At 47.9% G+C, this 16,580-nt stretch overlaps 1 protein-coding gene across 1 annotated transcript in view; it reads left to right on the top strand.

Moving 5' to 3' along the window:
• The window catches only part of RPP21 (ribonuclease P/MRP subunit p21), an 81,349-nt gene that overhangs the window by 41,520 nt on the left and 23,249 nt on the right, over positions 1 to 16,580 (top strand). Inside the window, exon 3 of the mRNA XM_063953594.1 lies at positions 10,517 to 10,617. Coding sequence (XP_063809664.1) covers positions 10,517 to 10,617 — 101 coding nt within the window. The remainder of the gene's footprint in view (positions 1 to 10,516; positions 10,618 to 16,580) is intronic.

Raw genomic sequence — 16,580 nt, forward strand, 5'->3', positions numbered from 1 at the left:
CCAGGTCTGTGATGTCGGCTTTAAGAGAGGTTATAGCAGTATGTACCTCCGCCTGAATCGCCTGTACAGATCTTCTTGTCTCCTTAATTTCGCAGAAAAGCAGGTGGAGATCCTTTCGGGTCAGAGGAGATTGGTCGGAATCCTCCGAGTCCGAGGCGTCGAGTTGCGGCGTGGTCTCTTGATCAGATTTTTTGGTATTTGCATAGGCGAATTTCTTCAGGTTTGGGGTCGCCGCTGCCGCTTGTTGCTTTTTGTTGCCTTTAGACATAGTGAGGTTGCGTGTGTATGAACTGGTTCAAAAGAATTACTGCATCGGAGAGTTTAAAATAGTCCCGGTGGTGGAGACGGAGCAGCTTCTATTTTATATATCATAGGTGATCCCGAGACTCAGGGCATGTTCAGATGAGTCACATTATGAGATACAGGCTACACAGCCTGTAGCTGGGAGCAGATATGAGGGCCACCAGCAGATGGAGCTCCAGGATCATATATCATAAGTGAAGCAGAGCATTGTAAAATGGTGATAGATATTTATAGCAAGTTATTCTGCACTGGTTAAGTGCCCGGCTCCGGGGGTTCCTTGTGGGCTTTATTGTGGAGTGCCCGATTGGGTTGAGCAGCTCTGGTTGACGTGAGGGAGGGGGTATTGAGGTTATGGCGGGCTAGGGCCAGCGAGCCCAGCGAATACCCGCTTCTATGTCTGCCGGACAGAGATGTTTATATTTTGGGGGGGCACACTTCTAGGATCCACAGTGGTGGGAACCCGTCTGCGGTCCAGCCGACAGACCGGGTCCCCTAATCTCACCTCCTGGTCCCGCCTGCCGCGTCCGCACCCGGTCTCACTCTCCAAGATGGCCGCCAGCAGTCGGCCTGTTTCCTCCAGGCCCCTGTGTGGTGCGTCTCGATCCCTCCCGGCGGAGTAGGCAGCTCCGATGCTGATGGACAGGGCCGCCGCCGCCGCTCGCTGCCCGCTACAAGAGCCAGCTCCCAGCCTCCGGCGGATCGTGACAGTCGTCCCGGCGCACACAGTGCTCGCCGCAGGCAGCCGTCCGGGTCCTGTCTCGCTCGCCGTCCGAAACTCACGGGGCTCCGCACCCACGGAGCTTACAGGAGAGGTTGCAGGGTATGTGGCTGGGCCCAGCCTGTCCTCTGTAGGCTCCGCACCACTCCTCCACATCGATCGGGGCCTCCTCCGAAATCCAGCCCCCGGTCTCCGCCCGGCGCCTAGGCCCCAACCCGCAAGGAGGCAGGAGGCCTCCTCCGGCTCCGGGACCCGGTGTGATGGGAGCAGGGGGGACCGTGAGAGGCAATAGGATGTTGCTGGGGATATATATAAGCCGGATAAAGGGCTATTTCTGCTGTTTACCAGCTCTGGTGCCTGGAGCTGATCCTAAGCACGTCTATCCAGCTCAGCTACCCGGCCACGCCCCCAAACCCTTCATATATTTGAAAGTTTCTATCATGTCCCCCCTTTCTCTTCTCTGCTCCAAACTATACATATTGAGATTTCTTAGTCTTTCTGGGTATGTTTTGTGATGTAGGCCATGCACCATTTTAGTTGCCCTCCTTTGTACAGTTTCTAATGTATTAATATCCTTTTGAAGATATGGCCTCCAGAACTGAATACAGTATTCTAGATGAGGCCGTACCAATGACCTATACAGTGGCATTATTACTTCTTTCTTTCTGCTGCTGATTCCTCTCCCAATGCAGCCAAGCATCTGACTAGCCTTCCTCATTGCCTTGTTACATTGCTTACCTGCCTTTAAGTCATCTGAAATAGTGACTCCTAGATCCCTTTCCTCCTCAGTAGTTTCCAGTATAGTGCCATTAATACTGTATTTAGCTTTAGGATTTTTGAGACCCAAGTGCATGATTTTGCATTTTTTGGCATTAAACTGTAATTGCCAGACTCTTGACCATTCCTCTAGTCTACCTAGATCCTCAATCATTTGTTTTACCCCACCTGGTGTGTCTACCCTGTTGCATACCTTTGTGTCATCTGCAAAAAGGCATACTTTCCCTTTAATCCCATTTGCAATGTCACCAATAAAGATATTGAAAAGCACTGGTCCAAGTACAGATCCCTGGGGTACTCCACTGGTAACATTTCCCTCCTGTGAATGCACTCCATTTACCACAACTCTCTGTTTTCTATCCTTCAACCAAGATCTTATCCATTCAATAATCCTAATATCCAATCCCAAACTTTCAAGTTTATTTAGCAGTCTGCGATGTGGAACTGTGTCAAAAGCCTTACTAAAGTCAAGATAAGCTATATCCATGGCTCCACCTTTATCCATCACTTTAGTCACACAATCAAAAAAGTCAATAAGATTTGTTTGACATGATCTTCCCCCAGTGAATCCATGCTGTTTGGGATCCAGTAAATTGCCGGATTTGAGATGATCTACAACTCTTTCTTTTAAGAGTGTTTCCATCAATTTCCCTACTACTGATGTAAGACTCACTGGTCTGTAGTTGTTTGCCTCTTCCTTGCTTCCACTTTTGTGCAGTGGGACTACGTTTGCTCTTTTCCAGTCCCCTGGAATTTCTCCTGTAGCTAATGACTGGTTGAATAATTCTGTCAATGGTGCTACCAGCACCTCTTTAAGTTCTTTTAGTATCCTTGAATGTATCCCATCTGGCCCCATAGATTTGTCCACTTTCAGCTTTGAGAGTTCTGTTAGGACCTTCTCCTCTGTAAATGTACTTGTTTCATTTTCCTGAATATCCCTGCAACTTAACTGTGGCCCCTTCCCCTCTCTTTCAGTAGTAAATACTGAGCAAAAATAATCATTAAGATGATCTGCTATTAAATTGTCTCCCTCAACAAGATTCCCAGTATCCGTCTTTAGTTTTATAATTCCGCCTTTTGTTTTTCTTTTTTCGCTTATATACCTAAAAAAAGTTTTGCCTCCTTTACCCACTGACTGGGCCATTTTCTCCTCAGCTTGTGCCTTTGCACATCTGATTACCTTCTTTGTCTCCTTCTGTCTAACAAGATATATCTTTTTGTCTTCATTATTTTGTGTCTGCTTATATTTCCTAAAAGCCATCTTTTTTGCTCTCACAATATTTGCTACTTCTTTTGCAAACCACACTGGCTTCCTTTTCCTTGTGTTTTTCCTAACAGTTTTGATACAAAGGTCTGTTGCCTTCAATATTGCACATTTGAATGTTTTCCACCTCTCCTGCACTGTTTCCAAGTTCCTCCACTCTGCCAAAGAATCGCTTACACATTTTCCCATCCCTACAAAATCAGCCTTCCTAAAATCCAACACCTTTGTTTTTGTATGGGACGAGTCAGTCTCTGTCTTAATGCTGAACCATACTGCTTGATGATCACTGGATCCGAGGTTTTCACCCACTTTTACGTCTGATAATCTGTCTCCATTTGTAAGTATTAAGTCTAATATTGCGTCTTTCCGAGTGGGCTCCCTCACCAATTGGTGGAGGGATGCTCCCTGAAGGGAATTTAAAATGTTCCTACTTCTAGTGGAACTAGCAACAGACACCTCCCAGTTTACATCAGGAAGATTAAAGTCTCCCATGATTATTACCTCTCCTTTTAATGCCATTTTAGTTATGTCCTGCAATAGGTTTTTGTCAAGTTCCTCTTCCTGACCTGGTGGCCTGTATATCACGCCAATACGAATAATCAACTTTTCCCCTGTTTCTATGGTCACCCAAAGGGCCTCAGTTTTTTCTTCAATACTTTGTATTAATGTAGTATTTATGGCATTTTTTACATACATTGCTACCCCTCCCCCGATTTTTCCAATTCTGTCCTTCCTAAACAAAGTATATCCCGGTATAGCTATGTCCCAGTCATGATTTTCATTGTACCATGACTCTGTAATTGCCACAATGTCTAGATCATCCCTTGTCATTATTGCAGTTAGTTCTGGGATTTTATTTCCTAAGCTCCTAGCATTTGCACACATAGCTTTTAGAGTTTTGTTTGTGCTTTTTCTGTTCCTAGCTATGTTCTTCTCTCTGCCTATTTTTATTTGGTTTTGATCTGAATTATCTTCTGTTGCTGTGGATATGCTTCCTATTCCCTTTGCCTGCAGAAACAATACCTCTGTGTTGGGGGAGCAGATTTCTTTATTCCTATTTGGTTCACTGCCCCCCTTTGTTAGTTTAAATAGCTCTTGATGAAGCATCCAAACTGTTCAGTTAGTATTTTCGTTCCCGTTGAAGATGGGTGCAGGCCGTCACTTTTGTATAAGCTCCTATCTTGCCAGATGGTGTGACTATGGCCTATAAATCCAAATCTCTCCTCATTGCACCATGTCCTTAGCCAAACATTGAAGTTTCTGATGCAATGAGTTCTGTCTTCCCCTCTGTGTACTGGCAATACTTCTGAAAAAGATACAGTGGTTGCCACCTGCTTCAGAGCAGTCCCTAACTTCCTAAATTCATCTTTTACAGCAATGAGTTCTGCATTTGCCAGGTCATTTGTCCCTAGGTGGACAATGACATCCACCTCCCCATCTTTTCTTGCTGCCTTCACAATTCTTAGCATGCGCTCTTTATCCCTTGGAGCTGTGGCTCCAGGTAAGCACCTTACTTGTTTCTCTACTTCATTTGCATTTCCCAGATGTATTCCTCTAATAATGGAATCTCCCAAAAGAAGTGCAGTCCTTTTTGGAGATTCAATTTTCCTGTTCCATTTCCTGTTCCTATGGTTGGTAGATGTCCCCATATCCTCCTGTTCTGTAGTGCCTCTATTAGTTGTATCTTCCAGCCCTGCAAGAGTAGCATACGAGTTTTGCAGTGTCACCGCTTGCGGGAGGTGTCTGTGTCCCTCTGGAAACCTCTGCCCTTGAGAGCCCACAGTAGTCCAGGCAGAATGTCTTCTGGTGGCTCTCTGAGGCAGTGGAGGCTTCAAAGACACAGACATCTTACAAATCTCAGCATGCAGTTTTGCTATCTCCTCCTTCAGCAGAGAAAATTGCTCACAGATTGGACAGCAGCTGAGTCTCCACGCTGCCTCTTTCCAAACAAATGCTTTACATCCATTGCACTGCACAAGGCCAAACATTGTATCAGATGTGAATGGTATTGCAAATTTGTGTGTTACTTGGTGTATTTTAAAACTCACCTGTTGCTGTATTCTAACTCACCTGCTGCTGTTACAAACTCACTTAATAAGCCAAGCCTCACTTTATAATGCACGCCTCTCACAAGAGGGAAAGTGACCATGCGGTTGGCCCTGGCCTCGGCCAGGCGAGTGTCAGAATTGGCGGAGTTTGTCTCACAAAAGCCCATATCTGATTGTCCATTCGGACAGGGCAGAGCTGCGGACTCGTCCCCAGTTTCTCCCTAAGGTGGTGTCAGTGTTTCACCTGAACCAGCTTATTGTGGTACCTGCGGCTACTAGGGACTTGGAGGACTCCAAGGGGTAAATTTACTAAGATTCGTAATTTCCGAAAAAAGGTCAAAGTTCAATCACGAATGACATCGACAGTGTAAAACTGCAACTTTTTGAATTGATTACGATGGATTTACTAAGCTGTCGTATTCGGGTTTTTCTTTTCTTCCGATGTCGATGTCATTCGTGGTTTTTTACCTATTTTTACGGCAGTGATTAGCAAAACGCTGCCGACTTTTTTTACAATCAATCTCGGCCGGATCTGTGTGATCCGTGCTGGGGTTTATTTTTTTTTTTTTTTTTTTTAATTAAACACTGTAAAATAATTAAAAAAAATGCGTGGGGTCCCCCCTCCTAAGCATAACCAGCCTCGGGCTCTTTGAGCCGATCCTGGTTGCAAAAATATGGGGGGAAAAAATAACAGGGGTTCCCCCATATTTAAGCAACCAGCATCGGGCTCTGCGCCTGGTCCCAAAAATACGGGGGACAAAAAGAGTAGGGGTCCCCCGTATTTTTAAAACCAGCACCGGGCTCCACTAGCTGGACAGATAATGCCACAGCCGGGGGTCAGTTTGATATAGTGCCCTGCGGCCGTGGCATCAAAAATCCAACTAGTCACCCCTGGCCGGGGTACCCTGGGGGAGTGGGGACCCCTTCAATCAAGGGGTCCCCCCCCCCCCCCAGCCACCCAAGGGCCAGGGGTGAAGCCCGAGGCTGTCCCCCCCCATCCAATGGGCTGCGGATGGGGAGGCTGATAGCCTTTGTTGTAAAAGAAAAGATATTGTTTTTAGTAGCAGTACTACAAGGCCCAGCAAGCCTCCCCCGCATGCTGGTACTTGGAGAACCACAAGTACCAGCATGCGACGGAAAAACGGGCCCGCTGGTACCTGTAGTACTACTACTAAAAAAATACCCAAAAAAAGACAAGACACACACACCGTGAAAGTATAATTTTATTACATACATACATACACACATACATACATACTTACCTTAAGTTCCCACGCAGGTCGGTCCTCTTCTCCAGTAGAATCCAAGGGGTACCTGTTGAAGAAATTATACTCACGAGATCCAGGGGTCCAGGCTCCTCGGGAAATCCAGGGGTAATCCACGTACTTGACAAAAAAAACAAAACGGTGTCCCGACCACGAACTGAAAGGGGACCCATGTTTGCACATGGGTCACCTTTCCACGAATGCCAGAAAGCCACTCTGACTTCTGTCTAAGTGGGTTTCATCAGCCAATCAGGGAGCGCCACGTTGTAGCACTCTCCTGATCAGCTGTGTGGTCCTGTCCTCACTGACAGGCAGCACACGGCAGTGTTACAATGTAGCGCCTATGCGCTACATTGTAACCAATGATGGGAACTTTCTGCCCTGCGGTTGACCTAAAGTGACGTCACCGCTGAGCAGAAAGTTCCCATCATTGGTTACAATGTAGCGCATAGGCGCTACATTGTAACACTGCCGTGTGCTGCCTGTCACTCAGTACAGGAGCACACAGCCGATCAGGAGAGTGCTACAACGTGGCACTCCCTGATTGGCTGAAGAAACCCACTTAGACATCAGTCAGAGTGGCTTTCTGGCATTCGTGGAAAGGAGTCCCATGTGAAAACATGGGGCCCCTTTCAGTTCGTGGCTCGGCTTTCCGTTTTCTTATTTTATGCAAGTACGTGGATTACCCCTGGATTTCCCGAGGAGCCTGGACCCCTGGATCTCGTGAGTATAATTTCTTCAACAGGTACCCCTTGGATTCTACTGGAGAAGAGGACCGACCTGCGTGGGAACTTAAGGTAAGTATGTATGTATGTGTGTATGTATGTAATAAAATTATACTTTCACGGTGTGTGTGTCTTGTCTTTTTTTGGGTATTTTTTTAGTAGTAGTACTACAGGTACCAGCGGGCCCGTTTTTCCGTCGCATGCTGGTACTTGTGGTTCTCCAAGTACCAGCATGCGGGGGAGGCTTGCTGGGACTTGTAGTACTGCTACTAAAAACAATATCTTTTCTTTTACAACAAAGGCTATCAGCCTCCCCATCCGCAGCCCATTGGATGGGGGGGGGACAGCCTCGGGCTTCACCCCTGGCCCTTGGGTGGCTGGGGGGGGGGGGACCCCTTGATTGAAGGGGTCCCCACTCCCCCAGGGTACCCCGGCCAGGGGTGACTAGTTGGATTTTTGATGCCACGGCCGCAGGGCACTGTATAAAAGTGACCCCCGGCTGTGGCATTATCTGTCCAGCTAGTGGAGCCCGGTGCTGGTTTTAAAAATACGGGGGACCCCTACTCTTTTTGTCCCCCGTATTTTTGGGACCAGGACCAGGCGCAGAGCCCGATGCTGGTTGCTTAAATATGGGGGAACCCCTGTCATTTTTCCCCCCATATTTCTGCAACCAGGATCGGCTCAAAGAGCCCGAGGCTGGTTATGCTTAGGAGGGGGGACCCCACGCAATTTTTTTTTGAAAAAATAAGCACTTTCCCACCCCTTCCCACTGATATACATGCACGGATCTCATGGATCCGTGCATGCCTATCCAATCACGAATAAAAAAAGCAGGTCTGTTTTTTTTTTTTTTTTTTTTTTTTTTTTTAGCACTTTTTTACGAGTTGTAATTTTTCACGGCAGTGTTTGTTCTTTTTTTGCTTTGCACTTCTTAGTAAATGACCGAGATTCATACTTAAACAGCCGCGTTTTGACCGATGGTGTATTCATTCGTAATTTTTTACCTGAACTTGCAAAAAATTACGAATGCCCTCATCACTGCCGTGATTAGTGCTTAGTAAATTACCGAGATGACACTTTGATGAAAAAACGGCATCTCGGTCAAAATCGGGAGCTTAGTAAATATACCCCCAAGTTGCTAGATGTTGTCAGGGCCCTGAAAATATAGTTTCCAGGACGACTGGAGTCAGGAAAACTGACTTGCTGTTATCCTGTATGCACCCAACAAACTGGGTGCTCTTGCTTCTAAGCAGACGATTGCTAGTTGGATGTGTAGTACAATTCAGCTTGCACATTCTGTGGCAGGCCTGCCACAGCCAAAATATGTAAATGCCCATTTCACAAGGAAGGTGGGCTCATCTTGGGCGGCTGCCCGAGGGCTCTCGGCTTTACAACTTTGCCGAGCTGATACTTGGTCAGGGGCACACCCTGACTGAGGAGGACCTGGAGTTCTCTCATTCGGTGCTGCAGAGTCATCCGCACTCTCCCGCCCGTTTGGGAGCTTTGGTATAATCCCCATGGTCCTGACGGAGTCCCCAGCATCCACTTAGGACGTTAGAGAAAATAAGAATTTACTTACCGATAATTCTATTTCTCGTAGTCCGTAGTGGATGCTGGGCGCCCATCCCAAGTGCGGATTGTCTGCAATACTTGTACATAGTTATTGTTACAAAAATCGGGTTATTATTGTTGTGAGCCATCTTTTCAGAGGCTCCGCTGTTATCATGCTGTTACCTGGGTTCAGATCACAGGTTGTACAGTGTGATTGGTGTGGCTGGTATGAGTCTTACCCGGGATTCAAAATCCTTCCTTATTGTGTACGCTCGTCCGGGCACAGTATCCTGAGGCTTGGAGGAGGGTCATAGGGGGAGGAGCCAGTGCACACCACCTGATCCTAAAGCTTTTACTTTTGTGCCCTGTCTCCTGCGGAGCCGCTATTCCCCATGGTCCTGACGGAGTCCCCAGCATCCACTACGGACTACGAGAAATAGAATTATCGGTAAGTAAATTCTTATTTTAATCTTCCATGCTGATAGAGCAGAGTTGAGAACTCGACAGCAATTTCTGCCAAAAGTGGTTTCTTCATTTCATGTAAACCAGCCTATTGTGGTGCCAGTGGCTACTGACGCCTTGGCGGAGTCTAAGTCTCTCGATGTGGTCAGAGCTTTGAAGATCTATGTCGCCAGAACGGCGCAGATTAGGAAAACAGAGGCTCTGTTTATCCTGTGGGCTCCCATCAAGATTGGGGCTCCTGCTTCCAAGCAGACTATTGCACGATGGATCTGTAATGCAATTCAGCAGGCTCATTCTACGGCAGGATTGCCGTTACCAAAATCGGTAAAAGCCCATTCTACCAGAAAGGTGGGCTTCTCTGCATTACAGCTTTGCCGAGCTGCTACCTGGTCGGGTTCAAACACCTTTGCAAAGTTTTACAAGTTTGATACCCTGGCTGAGGAGGACCTCTTGTTTGGTCAATCGGTGCTGCAGATTCATCCGCACTCTCCCGCCCGTTATAGAGCTTTGGTATAAGCCCCATGATTCTTGAAGCTTCCCCAGCATCCTCTAGGACCTATGAGAAAATGGGATTTTAATACCTACCGGTAAATCCTTTTCTCTTAGTCCATAGAGTATGCTGGGCGCCCGTCCCTGTGCGGGCTGTATCTGCAGTTTGGTTTTGGTTACACTCATGTTGAGTTTAGTACAGTCAGTCTGTGGCTGATGTTGGTCATGCCGTTGCATGCGTTGTTGTTAAATGCCATGTTGTACGGCGTGTTTGAGGTGTGAGCTGGTATGTATCTCACCTTAGTTTAAAAATTAAATCCTTTTCCTCGAAATGTCCATCTCCCTGGGCACAGTTCCTATAACTGGAGTCTGGAGGAGGGGCATAGAGGGAGGAGCCAGTTCACACCCCTTTTAAAGTCTTAAAGTGCCTATGTCTCCTACGGATCCCGTCTATACCCCATGGTTCTTGAAGCTTCCCCAGCATCATCTACGGACTAAGAGAAAAGGATTTACCGGTAGGTATTAAAATCCTATTTTATGATTGTAAGCTACAAGCACTGATTTTGCCTATTACATTGACTATAAATAATTTGATTTGGCCCTCGACCACCAATCCAAGACACCCCTGCAAGTGAGCGAGGTACCCAGTTTGGAAACCACTGCTATAATCTAAATCAATTTATTAGACATGTTTGGGAATGCAATCAGGAGATGATCCCAGCTATCAGTGTGTGAGGACAGTTCTTCTCCAACCCAGTTGTTCCAGAAGAGATCTGGCTGGATATCTTCCAACGGGGCAAAATTACACAACAACTGTATATTCCCAGTGTTGCTTTGTGTGTCTCTTCTTGCTTAGAAAATCAACGATTTTCTGTTAACTGTAATCCCTAACTTTTACTTTTTCCTGTTCCAAGGCTGCACATTGTGTTTTGGCTCAAAACCCAGAGAATGTGGAACTTGCTCGATTTTATTGCCATACAGAACGAACGATTAGCAAGCGCTTAGTGCTGAGACAGTAAGTTTGCTATATGTTCAAATTCATAATATTTACTTGGATACTGTGTTACTAACCCAAAAACAAACCAAAAAACTCTATACATAGTTTCTTAAGGGGACCGGATGTGGAAAGTGGGTCTTTGTGAACACAGTTTTTAAAGTATTGGACCCGATTACTGGGAAGAGCCACTGGGAGCAGTTACTGAACTTACACCTGTCTGATAGATCCTGGTTTGTACAGTCTACTGTGATTGGTCAGCTACATGTTACTTCCTACTCCCGTCAACATCCCACCTCATTGATACTTGGGTACTGCTATATATTAGCTGTCAGGTGTGATGTCCCGCTACATTCTAACCATCACTAGTGGTCCTGTGTTGTATAATAGCCTCCAGAGGATAGCATTGTACTCACTGTGGTGAAATGTGAGGCAGGCAAGGTCTGTCGGGGGTTTTCCATGCCAGCCTAAATGTAAATAATATACTGTGAGGTTGTATGGTTTATGTTGAGATATGAAAATACCGATGTTTGTAACGAATAATGCTCTCTGGGGTAGAAGGTATTGACATGTATGAATATAGGAATGAAAACCCTTTTACGTCCTAGAGGATGCTGGGGACTCCGTAAGGACCATGGGGATAGACGGGCTCCGCAGGAGACATGGGCACTTTAAGAAAGAACTTTAGGTATGGGTGTGCACTGGCTCCTCCCTCTATGCCCCTCCTACAGACCTCAGTTTACTACTGTGCCCAGAGGAGACAGGGTGCATTATAGGGAGCTCTCCTGAGTTTCCTGAAAGAAAGCATATTTGTTAGGTTTTTTATTTTCAGGGAGCCTGATGGCAAGACTCCCTGCATCGAGGGACTGAGGGGAGAGAAACAGACCTGCTTTAATGTTAGGCTCTGTTTCTTAGGCTACTGGACACCATTAGCTCCAGAGGGATCGGTACGCAGGTCTCACCCTCGCCGTCCGTCCCAGAGCCGCGCCGCCGTCCTCCTCGCAGAGCTGGAAGATAGAAGCCGGGTGAGTATGAGAAGAAAAGACTTCAGAGGCGGCAGAAGACTTCAGATCTTCATTGAGGTAATGCACAGCAGTAAAGCTGTGCGCCATTGCTCCCACACAGCACACACAAACGGCAGTCACTGTAAGGGTTCAGGGCGCAGGGGGGGCGCCCTGGGCAGCAATAAAACCTCTTTCTCTATCGTCCTAGTGGATGCTGGGGTTCCTGAAAGGACCATGGGGAATAGCGGCTCCGCAGGAGACAGGGCACAAAAAGTAAAGCTTTATGATCAGGTGGTGTGTACTGGCTCCTCCCCCTATGACCCTCCTCCAAGCCTCAGTTAGGTTTTTGTGCCCGTCCGAGAAGGGTGCAATCTAGGTGGCTATCCTAAAGAGCTGCTTAGAAAAGTTTAGCTTAGGTTTTTTATTTTACAGTGAGTCCTGCTGGCAACAGGATCACTGCAACGAGGGACTTAGGGGAGAAGAAGTGAACTCACCTGCGTGCAGGATGGATTGGCTTCTTTGGCTACTGGACATTAGCTCCAGAGGGACGATCACAGGTACAGCCTGGATGGTCACCGGAGCCTCGCCGCCGGCCCCCTTGCAGATGCTGAAAAGAGAAGAAGGTCCAAAATCGGCGGCAGAAGACTCCTCAGTCTTCTTAAGGTAGCGCACAGCACTGCAGCTGTGCGCCATTGCTCTCAGCACACTTCACACGGCAGTCACTGAGGGTGCAGGGCGCTGGGGGGGGGCGCCCTGGGAAGCAATGTAAACCTATTTTTTGGCATAAAATACCTCACATATAGCCTCCGGGGGCTATATGGAGATATTTAACCCCTGCCAGAATCCGTTAAAGAGCGGGAGACGAGCCTGCCGAAAAAGGGGCGGGGCCTATCTCCTCAGCACACAGCGCCATTTTCCTCACACAGCTCCGCTGGTCAGGAAGGCTCCCAGGCTCTCCCCTGCACTGCACTACAGAAACAGGGTAAAACAAGAGAGGGGGGGCAAAATTGTGGCTAAATTATATATATTAAAGCAGCTATATAGGGAGCACTTATTATAAGGCTATCCCTGTCATATATAGCGCTTTTGGTGTGTGCTGGCAAACTCTCCCTCTGTCTCCCCAAAGGGCTAGTGGGGTCCTGTCTTCTTTAAGAGCATTCCCTGTGTGTCGGTACGTGTGTGTCGACATGTATGAGGACGATATTGGTGTGGAGGCGGAGCAATTGCCAAATATGGGGATGTCACCCCCTAGGGAGTCGACACCAGAATGGATGGCTTTATTTATGGAATTACGGGATAGTGTCAACACGCTAAAGCAGTCGTTTGACGACATGAGACGGCCGGACAATCCATCAGCACCTGTCCAGGCGCCTCAAACACCGTCAGGGGCTGTAAAACGCCCGTTACCTCAGTCGGTCGACACGGACCCAGACACAGGCACTGATTCCAGTGGCGACTGTGACGAATCAACCGTATTTTCCAGTAGGGCCACACGTTATATGATTTTGGCAATGAAGGAGGCGTTACATATTGCTGATACTACAGGTACCACAAAACAGGGTATTATGTGGGGTGTGAATAAACTACCTATAGTTTTTCCTGAATCAGATGAATTAAATGAGGTGTGTGATGAAGCATGGGTTGCCCCCGATAAAAAACTGCTAATTTCAAAGAAGTTATTGGCTTTATACCCTTTCCCGCCAGAGGTTAGGGCGCGCTGGGAAACACCTCCTAGGGTGGACAAGGCGCTCACACGCTTATCAAAACAAGTGGCGTTACCCTCTCCTGAGACGGCCGCACTTAAAGATCCAGCAGATAGGAGGATGGAAAATATCCAAAAAAGTATATACACACATACAGGTGTTATACTACGACCAGCTATAGCGACAGCCTGGATGTGCAGTGCTGGGGTAGCTTGGTCAGAGTCCCTGATTGAAAATATTGATACCCTGGATAGGGACAATGTTTTACTGTCTTTAGAGCAAATAAAGGATGCGTTTCTTTATATGCGTGATGCACAGAGGGATATTTGCACACTGGCATCACGGGTAAGTGCTATGTCCATTTCGGCCAGAAGAAGTTTATGGACGCGACAGTGGTCAGGTGATACGGACTCAAAACGGCATATGGAAGTTTTGCCGTATAAAGGGGAGGAGTTATTTGGTGTTGGTCTATCGGATTTGGTGGCCACGGCTACAGCCGGGAAATCCACCTTTTTACCTCAAGTCACTCCCCAACAGAAAAAGACACCGACTTTTCAGCCGCAGCCCTTTCGTTCCTTTAAAAACAAGAGAGCAAAGGGATATTCATATCTGCCACGAGGCAGAGGAAAGGGGAAGAGACTGCAACAGGCAGCTCCTTCCCAGGAACAGAAGCCCTCCCCCGCTTCTACAAAAGCCTCAGCATGACGCTGGGGCTTCTCAAGTGGACTCGGGGGCGGTGGGGGGTCGTCTCAAGAATTCAGCGCGCAGTGGGCTCACTCGCAGGTGGATCCCTGGATCCTGCAGATAATATCTCAGGGTTACAGGTTGGAACTAGAGACGTCTCCACCTCGCCGTTTCCTGAAGTCTGCTTTACCAACGTCCCCCTCCGACAGGGTGACGGTCTTGGAAGCCATTCACAAGCTGTACTCTCAGCAGGTGATAGTCAAGGTACCCCTTTTACAACAAGGAAAAGGGTATTATTCCACTCTTTGTGGTACCGAAGCCGGATGGCTCGGTAAAGGGGGGTACTCACGGAGCGATATTCTAAGCAATCTGACTAGATTGCTTAGAATATCGGGATGATCGCTCCGTGTGTAGCCCCCTCGGCGATAGCGATGCGCGGCCCCGCACATCGCTATCGCCGCTGCTAGATTGGCTTGCATGCAGGCCAATCTAGCGGGTCGCTCATTACAGCCGCTGGGAGAAGTGAGCGGCCCCCCCGTCTCCCCCCGCACGCTCAGCACAGATCGCGCTGTGCTGAGCGGCAGGAGAGATGTGTGCTGAGCGCTTCGCTCAGCACACATCTCTCCTATATCGGCCCGTGAGTACTGGGCTTAAGACCTATTCTAAATCTGAAATCCTTGAACCTGTACATAAAAAAGTTCAAGTTCAAGATGGAGTCACTCAGAGCGGTGATAGCGAACCTGGAAGAAGGGGACTTTATGGTATCCTTGGACATCAAGGATGCGTATCTCCACGTTCCAATTTACCCCTCACACCAGGGGTACCTCAGGTTCGTCGTACAGAACTGTCACTATCAGTTTCAGACGCTGCCGTTTGGATTGTCCACGGCACCTCGGGTCTTTACCAAGGTAATGGCCGAGATGATGATTCTTCTTCGAAGAAAAGGCGTATTAATTATCCCATACTTGGACGATCTCCTAATAAGGGCAAGGTCCAGAGAACAGCTAGAGATGGGACTAGCACTGTCTCAAGAAGTGCTAAAGCAGCACGGGTGGATTCTGAATATTCCAAAATCCCAGTTAATTCCGACAACACGTCTGCTGTTCTTAGGGATGATTCTGGACACGGTTCAGAAAAAGGTTTTTCTCCCGGAGGAAAAAGCCAAGGAGTTATCCGAACTTGTCAGGAACCTCCTAAAACCAGGAAAGGTGTCTGTACATCAATGCACAAGAGTCCTGGGAAAAATGGTGGCTTCTTACGAAGCAATTCCATTCGGCAGATTCCACGCAAGAGTTTTCCAGAGGGATCTGCTGGACAAATGGTCAGGGTCGCATCTTCAGATGCACCAGCGGATAACCCTGTCTCCAAGGACAAGGGTATCTCTTCTGTGGTGGTTGCAGAGTGCTCATCTATTGGAGGGCCGCAGATTCGGCATACAGGATTGGATCCTGGTGACCACGGACGCCAGCCTGAGAGGCTGGGGAGCAGTCACACAAGGAAGAAACTTCCAGGGCGTGTGGTCGAGCCTGGAAACGTCTCTTCACATAAACATTCTGGAACTAAGAGCAATCTACAATGCTCTAAGCCAGGCAGAACCTCTGCTTCAAGGAAAACCGGTGTTGATCCAGTCGGACAACATCACGGCAGTCGCCCATGTAAACACAGGGCGGCACAAGAAGCAGGAGTGCAATGGCAGAAGCTGCAAGGATTCTTCGCTGGGCGGAGAATCATGTGATAGCACTGTCAGCAGTGTTCATCCCGGGAGTGGACAACTGGGAAGCAGACTTCCTCAGCAGACACGACCTTCACCCGGGAGAGTGGGGACTTCATCCAGAAGTTTTCCACATGCTTGTAACCCGTTGGGAAAGACCAATGGTGGACATGATGGCGTCTCGCCTCAACAAAAAACTGGACAGGTATTACGCCAGGTCAAGAGATCCGCAGGCAATAGCTGTGGACGCGCTGGTAACGCCTTGGGTGTACCAGTCGGTGTATGTGTTTCCTCCTCTGCCTCTCATACCAAAAGTATTGAGAATTATACGGCAAAGAGGCGTAAGAACGATACTCGTGGCTCCGGATTGGCCAAGAAGGACTTGGTACCCGGAACTTCAAGAGATGATCACGGAGGATCCGTGGCCTCTACCTCTGAGAAGGGACCTGCTTCAGCAGGGTCCCTGTCTGTTTCAAGACTTACCGCGGCTGCGTTTGACGGCATGGCGGTTGAACGCCGGATCCTAAAGGGAAAAGGCATTCCGGAAGAAGTCATTCCTACCTTGATTAAAGCAAGGAAGGAAGTAACCGCGCAACATTATCACCGCATTTGGCGAAAATATGTTGCGTGGTGCGAGGATCGGAGTGCTCCGACGGAGGAATTTCAACTGGGTCGATTCCTACATTTCCTGCAATCAGGATTGTCTATGGGTCTCAAATTGGGATCTATTAAGGTTCAAATTTCGGCCCTGTCGATTTTCTTCCAGAAAGAATTGGCTTCAGTTCCTGAAGTCCAGACCTTTGTTAAGGGAGTACTGCATATACAGCCCCCTGTGGTGGCACCGTGGGATCTCAATGTTGTTTTGGACTTTCTCAAATCTCA

The sequence above is a fragment of the Pseudophryne corroboree genome, chromosome 2, assembly GCF_028390025.1.
Source record: "Pseudophryne corroboree isolate aPseCor3 chromosome 2, aPseCor3.hap2, whole genome shotgun sequence".
In the NCBI taxonomy this organism is placed as follows: domain Eukaryota; kingdom Metazoa; phylum Chordata; class Amphibia; order Anura; family Myobatrachidae; genus Pseudophryne; species Pseudophryne corroboree.